This window comes from Apium graveolens, chromosome 3, assembly GCF_009905375.1.
Source record: "Apium graveolens cultivar Ventura chromosome 3, ASM990537v1, whole genome shotgun sequence".
Lineage (NCBI taxonomy): Eukaryota > Viridiplantae > Streptophyta > Magnoliopsida > Apiales > Apiaceae > Apium > Apium graveolens.
This window is the reverse complement of record NC_133649.1, coordinates 235,873,881-235,884,182: the sequence shown is the minus strand read 5'-3', so window position 1 is coordinate 235,884,182 and position 10,302 is coordinate 235,873,881. Positions and strand designations below refer to the sequence as shown.

Genomic DNA, 10,302 nt, shown 5'->3' with positions numbered 1-10,302 from the left:
TTATTATTATTATTTTATGCATTAAGATAACAAGTTATAATCCTGACAAAAAAAAAGATGGCAAGATAATTATTCAGTTGCTTGTGAAGGCACAGTAGAAAGATAATTTATATTTGGACCCGGGTAAGAAGCATTTTTATACTTAGGAACCTTGATTTCCTGGGGGTAAGAAGAAGCATCTTTGAAGACAATAATAATGTGCATCAATATATTCACTTCCGAACTTATTACACAGTAATCTCATCAAAACACATTCAACATAGATTACTGGGGGCGTATGGACCATAAAAATTGCATTCTTAGTCAACAATCTCCAAGTTTTGTTATATAAATGAGAGTCAAACATTGCAACCTTACCGTTAGATGGTATTCAAAAAAAAAAAAAAACTAAACCATTTGCTTACTGAATTATGGAATTTTCTGCTTAAAGAAGGCCATGTAAATGGCAAACCAGACAAGAAGACACCCCAAAACTGGGTCAATTTCAATAATTATGTTAAAAGTCGTGAATTTTGCATCTCAATGTCTCGATAATGATGCCATTTCTTGTATCTTTGCTGTCCAATGAGCACCGGTCTAAGCCGAGGAGCAGATGTGCATTCAAGACAGCAGCATCCTTTTAAGGGACTTGTGCAGCCTGCACAGCATCTGTAAAGGCCTAAGCGTTAACAGATATAGTAACAACGTTGCATTCACAGATTCCTACAATACAAAAAGCATAGCAAGCAACATTTTCGTATTGAGATCAATGGTGTAGACTGGCCCCTACATTGAAATGGTCCTACACAACCACAATATCTATAAGATCTTGGATATAAATATTGCAGAGAATAATGTACAAGACTCGAGCAATTAATTTCTGGTCAAGGTTGTCTATTGCAGTTTCAATTATGACACGATGCGGAGTTTCTTTTAGCTTTTAGTAAATCGATCAACAAATCAAAATCTTCACCTCAACCTGAGATCTGAATAGAACTTGAAACAATATTAACAAAAAAAATTCAAGTCTAATATTTGTGTAATGAGGTTCCTTTTTATCGCAGTTTAACCTCCAAGGAAACTTTCTTTCAGCTGCCTTGGCATAAAAGAGAGGTACAGAAAAACTTCCTGCTACTTGATCGACATTAACTCAAATATGGGTACCTTGTATCAAGAACTTTTTAGTAGAGTCAAATATTACTTACAAATGTCGCGATTATGATCACAGAATTATGAATGAAGCAATCTTTTTCATGATTACAATTTGCTAGGTCCTGAAGGACATCGTTCGCTACTTGCCTTTCAGAGCTCTTGATATCATGGGCTTCTTTTTGTTTCATTATATAGCATGGGACTTTTATAAAGTGGGTCTTAAACACAAGCCAAAATTACATGTGCAAATGGGTCTAGAGATGGATTACCAATTTTATTTTACCTTATAACTTTTTCACAGGAATTCTAGGTGTCACCTCTACCAGGTTTCTTAGTTGTATATAGGACTTCCAGCCATAATTAGAAAACTTACAGAAAAAGCAAGTTGCAGTCAAGATTTGCACAATTCCGGTGCCTCAGTGCAGAGAGTTGTGTGCTACAAACGTGGCATTTAGCAAATGAACTACTTTCGGATACTTCCAGTTTAATGAATTCTTCGGGTTCGACTTCGGCCTTATAGGAGGAGGGTGGTAGAGAAAGACGTGCATCGAATACAAATAAATTTCCAACCCAATCTACCGGTCCTTCACTCCAAAGATAATGAGAAATACCTCCCTTGAGAGTGTACAGATTTTTGAAGCCCCTCTGTCTGTCAGGTTACTGAGAAGCTAGTTATATAATATAGATGCTGTAATAACAGAAGTGCTCAAAAACTGCACGATATGATTCATTGCATCATAAGAACAAGCACGAATTAGAAGAAATTTGTCCTAGAAATCCTAGTTCAACACTCAAATGGGACTGTAAATGATTGGTTGATGCAGGAAAACATTTAAAACAAGGAAAATGAAATACAAACTAAAGTTCTAATCTCATTTTCCGTATCATAAGTTGGCTATGTTAAAAAGTTAACCAAGTACATACTTTTTGTAATATCAGCAAAGTTGAGTGCTTCTAGGTGTTCTGTTTTCTTATTTTCTTTCCCATGGAACTCTAAGGGGCTGTTTACTTGTGGAAATTTTTTCCTTTTTTCTATTTTCTGTTTTTCTAAAATTTTCATTTCTAAGAAAACAATTGAAAACTGAGAAAATGTGTTCCAAATGCAAACTTTTTGAAGAATTTTCTACGAAATAATTCATAACTAAGTTCTAGTCAGGAGTCTCTTCTTTATTCATCTAACATATAAGTTGCTAGTTCTTATATTATTAAGTTCTCCCTTATAATGTAAATATTAATATTAAAAAAAATATAATTGTTATTTTAATCACACTAACAAAATAATAGTTAAATGAAACTATTTTGAATTTTTTTATTACAAATATGTATTATACTTTTTAATTTAAAAATATGATATTATAGTGTTGAAAATTTATAAGGTACATACGTTAGTAGTATAATGGTTGTTTACTCTGCTATTTTTTTTATTAACTTTCAAAGTAAACCTACAAAATTGTTAATTAACCATATAAAGTTAAAAACGATAAAAATATAAAAATGTTTGTGTCTGGCAGGGATCGAAGTGGGCTAAATGTTTAACTAGCAGCCGAGTTTTCACCATTTTAGGTTTAGAAAACATCAAAATATTGTTTTCTACACTTTTCATATTTGTAGTTATAATTTGGAAAACACTGGAAAACCGTGTTTTCTATTTTTCCAGTTTTTTGTTTTGAAAAATTTGCATTTGAACATGTTTTTAGTTTTTTCAATTTTCTTAGAAATTTTTTCTGAAAAACAGTTGAAGTAAACAGGCCCTAAGTGTATGTTTCTTCAAAAAACGAAAACAAACAAAAATATTTAGGATTTACCTAAGGATAGCAGAATATACATCACAGCGGATACCTCCTGTACAGTACATTAAGATATCTGTATTTTCCTTGTCAATGCGAGCTAAAGGATCTGAATCAATATCCTGGATGAGAAAAGATGTTCATAGTTATTCATTACTGTAGAAGACAAGGGACTGGAAGAATCCTAAATAGTCATTGTTCTTCTATCTAAAACAAAGAATAGGTAAAAACCAAAGTCCAGTTCCTTCGGTTATCCTGTGCTTTCCTTCTTTGGCGTGCAAGTGTGTGTGTGTGCGTGAGAGAGAGAGAGAGAGAGAAATAGAGAGAGAGAGAGAGAGCATGGTCTTAATTTTAATTCATAAAAAGCCTAGTTTACACACATGGAGAGACACGTTAAATAAAATAGTTACCGCTGAACAATTACTTTTTTCGGATTTGTAAGATCTCTACTACTCCAAGTTTTATTGAACTAAGCAAGACTCTATTTACATACAATTAATTTTTTCGGATTTGTAAGATATCTAATACTTATCCAAATTTTATTGAAATAAGCAAAACTCTATTTACATATGACAACTGTCAGCTGGTTTCTGTTCAGTGAACTCTTCACAAGTGTTTCAAAAACAATATCAGATGTGTTTAGTCTCACTTATCCTAAAGTTTCGTCAACTAGAGCACCCCTACAAATCTGTTGCTAATATTGAAGATTTGATTATACCTCTGATTCCGATTGTCCATAAGATGTACTCCTAAAACAGTCCACATCAGGTCGCTCTGCACCATGGAAGTGGCCAACATCCCATTCATAACCTGCTTACATAAATTTAAAGAAATTAAATTGCATAACTTAATGACATACTGGAAAATCAATTCGCCCTAGAACTACATAGCGCACAACACAAGTATATTAGCTCTTATGCATATATTAACACACAAGTAGGGCGTAACAATGATGCAGATTACATGAACAAGGCATCGATACTGGAGCAAGTCAAGTACTCCAATTTTTTTGTTACGCCATACTAACTAAATAGCCCTAAGATTCCAATGCTCAAGCTGCACCTGAAGTAGTAGAATTTATGAAATTAAAACTTACAGTCGAACTGAGTAATGACATTGCATATCTACTAGTTATCTAGAAGGTAACTGAAATATTAGGTACATGTGATGGAAGTTGGTTTGAGTAAAGAATTACTACTTGAATTTTCTCAGGTACAGACAGATCTATATATAGATAGTGATGTAATGACGGAGATAATAAATGGAAAAGTGACATGCTGTCCATGTTTTGGGTACTTTTTTAAATTTATGACATGATATCAGGACATTACGAAGAACCACCCTCTCTTACTAGTTATCAAACATCCTAAATACCTAAATTTCAGATCCAAATGCGCTGTTCCAGATGTAGTTGTAAACTTCACAATCCTTTACATGCCTTATATCAGACATATTCTAGACATTCCTTTAGTTTTCCCAGTACAGAAGCAGTAGACATGAGTAAGATAAAAGGTTACCCAGGGCAAGTGTCAAGAAGATTTTCATGTGTAAACAGATAACTAGTATATAGCACATTGTTTATGTATTTCCCAAATAAGCTGTGAATATCCGGAGAAGACTTAATGTCTTGCTCACCATTTGAAGTTAACATTAGATTCAACAAGATAATCATGACTTCCTTTGAACATTCGAAATTAATCAAATAACTACGTATTACAAAAAGGTACCATTTCTCACATCCAATAGGATACAAGTTGTATTGAGATTCACATTTCCTTGGTAATCCTTATTTACTTTTTCCAGTTTACTCCTCCACTGGCTTGGAGTTAAAGGTTTTGCTCTCATTGACAAATCAAGCAAAGGAAGATGCGAAATTCCTCCTTCCAACTGCATCCAGAATAAAATTCACCTTCACTTGTATGGGCTGAATTAATTATTCTATCTAGGAGGAAAAGAAGCATGCAAATGGTTTATTACTTGAAAATATTTATAAAGTGAGGTACTATTGCCATTATAAAATGAAAAAGAAAATGGAACCAAAGGAATATGATTTGCCAAAAGTTTAAAGTAGCACATCTCTCTCTCTCTCTCTCTCTCTCTCTCTCTCTCTCCCTCCCTCCCTCCCTCCCTCTCTCTCTCTCTCTTTCTCCCTCCCTCCCTCTCCCCCTCTCCTCTCCCTCCCTCCCTCTCCTCTCTCCCTCTCTCTCACTCTCTCACACTCTGTGTGTGTGTGTGTTGCGTGTGCACCTCAGTATCATTTAGTCAGCCTACACTTGCAACTTTGTGCCATTTGAACTCTTCGGAAACCTCAAATTTCATTCTTTCTCAGTTCAGTAAAACTACATAATGTGTCCATCTCATGTAGAACATATGGTGTTTTCAGCGTGTTTTTTTATATGAAAAGTGAGCATAGACGTACGTAATGTGAACCTGACCTTACTAATAATTGGGGTTATTACCAATACTTGCAGAGAACAAGTTAAAATCGTTAACACTTTCTGAGGAGAGCAAATATGTAACGGTAGATGACACTGACATATTTATAGATAAAAACTTTCAACTGATAAGCGATAAATGCCTTATTAGCATACCTGCACAAGTGAAGGTTTGTACCGTAGCTTTAATCTTGGGAATGCATGCCCACTAAAAGAATGAGAAATTTGAACCAGTATATGAGAGAATCTTTCATCGTCTTTTAGCCATGAAACATATGAAACAGCATCTTTATACGGCCCACTGTACTGTACAAAATAATACACATCAGAAAGGACAGGAAAAAACACCAAGCACAATGATGTAGGAACTTTGCACTTGTATTTCCCAGGGTACTCATGCCTACTAAGTTAGGAATTAAGTTCACCGTATAGGGATCCAGCGTTTGGTATTTTTGTTTGAGAGGGTGAAGAATTAAGACACGACTCTGTTTTCAAGTTGTTCCGCAAATTCTCAGTACCATCAGACATCACATATTCTCAATACTATCACACATGATACTTCTAAAATTAACAGATCATTTTAAGGTTTTGCACAATGGCATGAGGCTTCAAAACTTTCGATCTGATGAATTGGTCTACGCATCATCAAATTCCCAAAATTCTTCATCCAATAAATTTATAAAAATGACCAATATATTTGGCCTGTTACGGGATGAATCTTGGAAGTAGAAAGTAACCAAACTCCTTTTCACAAGTGCATAAACAATTATTTGGATATACTGGTTGACTTGCAATCAAATATGTGAAGTTGGAAGCAGTGATAGAAGTTCTAACATATAACTCGTCCATGCAAAGATAAAAAGCATACCTGGGCATTGATTCCCTGCTCATTCAAATATATGCGACCATGTATATCACGACCCTAAAATTCAGGAAGAAATGTTAAAATAGTATGAAAATGATGACTAGAGACGCAGCACATTACCCTCTCAAATCATCTCAATGTCATAAAATATATAGCATACTACTTATGCCTCAAATAATGATCCTCTTCTTATTTTCTCCTTAATCAATATCAACCATGTTGCAAGTAAATATTCCACGTGGTCATCCACAATTCCATATTGTCAAATCTGTAAATAGTTTCATTTATCCTCAAGTATTATAAAGAGTCCTTTTCTTTAAATATAATCCAACAACTCTGCGGCTAAAAAGAAACTCATGGTCAAGCAAAACGTGTTGTGCATCGCACTGCAGAGAGCTTCTTGCCTAGTAGCAGACTATCTTATACGTTTTCATTTCTCGTACAGTTTCTAAAAGGAAGACTGTGTATTATATTTCTTGTTGAGTGGTGATATTCCCTAAAGTTCCTAATAAATTGTATATCAATACTTAAGTGACAAATGCAATCAATAAATAGCGAGCACCTGATAATTTTCAACACAATACCTATCTTTATTTAATTATCAAGGAACATGTTGAGACCCTAGCAGGCTAGAACTATGTAGTTGGCCCTAGATAGCACAATTTGAAATTGAGTTGCCCACAATGGCATTTTGATCCAAAGGTCTCATAGCGGTATCACCCTCTCACTCTCTTAGCGGTCTCACCCTCTCACACAAGTGACGAATCCTTGAACGTGTCACACTTATCACAATATTTTACTTGCATTTCAGCCACATCCACATGTTTTTTTTTCTAAATTTCTCTAATGGTAAAATTACCCAAGTTTTTCGAATGTGCAATCTATGGCACTTACCTTCTCATTTATTCGCCATCTTAGTTATTTTTCCCGGAACAAAATAAAATAAAATATTTTTATTTACTACACAAATAAAAGAAGGCTTAATTATAATCTTATCCTTAAAGTATAACAAATTGTACACATGAACCCTTAAAAAAAAGTTGTATACTTTAACCTCTTAACTATAAGTTTTGTACCCTTCAACCCTTTTGTTAAAATATTATCCAATATTACCCTCACAATTGAATATTTTGGAAAAAATGACCAAAATACCTCTTTTTAGATGTCCTTTTGCCCAAAATACCCATTCTGGAAAAAGGTGCCCAAAATACCCACTAGATACTCCACTGACACTGGAGTATCAGGATAATACGCCAATTTCAATGGAGTATCAGGATGATACTCCTTTGTCAGTAGAGTATCATGGCAGATACTCCTCTGTCAGTGGAGTATCAGTCCGGATACTCCTTTACCAGTGGAGTATCAGTATTGATACTCCTTTCCCAGTGGAGTATCACTTTTAATTTTTTTAATAAAATATTTTTAAAAAACAAAATTAAAATTTTAAAATTTTAGATGATACTCCACTGACAAAGGAGTATATGGGTGGATACTCCACTGACAAAGGAGTATATGGGTGGATACTCCACTGACAAAGGAGTATCAGATACTCCCATGTCACTGGAGTATCCACCGCCGGATACTCCACTGAAAATGGAGTATATGGTGGGTATTTTGGACAACTTAAAATTCTGGTGGGTATTTTGGGCGATTATTATTTAAAAATGGTTATTTTGGTTTTTCACCCAATATTTTGCCCCTTAACTACGAGTTTTGTATATTTTTGTCCCTTAACTATTTCTTTTGTACACTTTAATCCTTTAATAATTTTATCAAAATATAATAAAATTAGTTGATTGGATTTGAAGCTCTTTATATCTTAACAATAAAAAATATAAATATTTAATTAATATATAATAGTATGTAATATATAATTTAAGTAAAAATTAAGTAGATTGAAAGAATTTTGAAAGTATCAAAAAATTATAAATAAAGTTAATGAAGGTAGTACTTCAAATAAAAATTTATTACTAAATAGATCCTTATAATAACAATTAATTTATGGACATTTATTGCTTTTTAATATACAATTCATTTTTTAAAAAAAAATATTATTTTTTGATAAACAAAAAAGGACAAAATAATGATTCACCAACAATTGCCCTTGAAGTATACAATTATGAACATTATAACCCTCGGGAGTGATTTCGGTAAAAAATATAAAAAAATGCTTAAAGTGTACAAATCTCATAGTTGAAACGTTAAAATATACAATTTGTTTCTTCAAGAATTTATGTATAGTGTTATATTTTAAGGGTTAAGTTATAATTAAACCATAAAAGAATGATACAATGAAACTAAAAAAAGCACGACAAAAATAAATAAAAGAACCTGCAAGAAAGAGAGGTGCTTAGAAACTTCAAGTTGAGGGTCTTTTATAAACACAAAGCTGTAAAAATTAACCACCACAAACTCATCATCTTCATAGATTGTGTTTGTAGATACAATCTGCAAAGCCCCTTTATTTTTAAAACATGATAATATCTTGAAGTTGTCATTTTTTCTACATTTCCAAGAACATGAGGTATTTCTACTGAGTTGACTCGGAGCAAGAAAAAGAAAGGGCGTGTTTGTGGGATATTTAGGAAGTGTAGATAAAGTTGTGTAGTTGTATGGAGTGAGTGATAATGAGAGTGTTGATGAACTGGTTGCCATGTTCATCGCTCTTTTCTTTTACTCGTTATCTGCAACTCAATATATACTCCTCATTTTTACCTACATTACCCGATCCGACCCAAACATCGGGGAAATGAGTTAACCCGTCAGGCATCTGCTCCAACTCACTAATAATCGAGCCCCACTTAATTCATCAAGGCAATTTGTATAATATGTCCCCAAAGAATGAGGTAGTTTGTGAATATATTCCTTTTTATTTAACAATTATAAATATGTACTATAGTTAATTAATGGTCTACATAGAACTTAATCCTATATATATAATTGATTCATCAATATTAATATTTGTACTAAAATGTCCCTTATATAATATACTACAATTTAAAACATTGTTACTTTCACTTTAAATATATAAAATATGTTCCATCCAGAGAATACATGCCACAAAAAAACATGTCATATAACATGGTAGAGCCGGCAAAAGCATTGTCTGTAAATGGAAAATTCTACACATTAAAGACATGAAAACGAGGACCGAAACTGCTACAGAATATTAAGCAACAAAAATTAAATGATATTAATTCTAATACTTAATCACTGTTTTGGGTCTCATCTGCTGCCATGATTCATATGCTCATCATAATATTTCAAACAAGTTATCCTTCTTAACTTAGTTGATCCACTCCACCCTATTATTCATAAAGTTCTCCGTCAATTTATCCCATCCTTAAGTTCGGTTGGTGCTTCATTATTCTAAATTGTTACATTTTTCTTAATGTACAAAGAGGTACAAAATTCTTAAGTAATTTGTGTTGGATATTGTGAATATTTTCTAAAAAAATATATTTTTATAAATATATCAAATATTTTATTTTTTGAGATTGTGTAACGTATGAGTAAATGAAATCAAAATAATTATATTTTGAAATTTGATTGATTTGGTGTCCAGGTTCATTTTATAACTTGTGCATTAATTTGTTTAGCAAGCATGGTGGGAATTTTGAATTTGATTGATTTGGAGTCCAGGTTCATTTTGTAACTGATGCATTAATTTGTTTAGCAAGCATGGTGGGTGCCTTGTCTTGTGCCTTTTATTCAATATTATGGCTCATCTTTAGCCTATATAAGGAGTTTGAGTTTGTTGCATACAAGTTTGATACACCAAAAAAACAAATAAACAAATATTCACATCTTTTCTCTTTCATATGCTCATACAAATCTCTTACATACACTCTTTTTAGTATATATATTTGGTGAATTTACCATCTCTTGTACACTTACATGTTATATTATCCGTAGCCAGCATTACTATCTATATAAAGAGTCGGGTTTACTTAAACCGAAGACAACAATCTCGAGCAGTATATTTGTTTCTTTTGGGTGTGGATTAACCGATAATTTGTAGGTGCAAGTAATTATCGTTAACGAATATTTTTTGGGTTGTTTTATCCTGGGACAACAGGGCAAA

General features: G+C 33.0%; 1 protein-coding gene across 4 annotated transcripts; it reads right to left on the bottom strand.

The window, feature by feature from the left end:
- Positions 1-207: 207 nt before the first annotated feature.
- Positions 208-9,047, bottom strand: LOC141713188 (rhodanese-like domain-containing protein 8, chloroplastic). 4 transcript variants are annotated; one of them, XM_074516480.1, is made up of 8 exons: positions 8,550-9,040; positions 6,222-6,275; positions 5,510-5,659; positions 4,646-4,805; positions 3,637-3,728; positions 2,937-3,040; positions 1,505-1,780; positions 208-648 (listed from the first exon to the last, which is right to left on the bottom strand). In XM_074516480.1, the coding sequence occupies exons 1-8, from the start codon at positions 8,877-8,879 to the stop codon at positions 492-494; spliced, it is 1,323 nt and encodes a 440-aa protein (XP_074372581.1). In that variant the 5' UTR covers positions 8,880-9,040; the 3' UTR covers positions 208-491. The 4 variants fall into 4 exon arrangements, with proteins under 4 accessions (XP_074372581.1, XP_074372583.1, XP_074372582.1 ...); XM_074516482.1 differs by having other exon boundaries at positions 5,510-5,654; positions 8,550-8,635; XM_074516481.1 differs by lacking the exon at positions 208-648 and having other exon boundaries at positions 1,563-1,791; positions 8,550-9,047.
- Between the last annotated feature and the right edge of the window lie 1,255 nt (positions 9,048-10,302).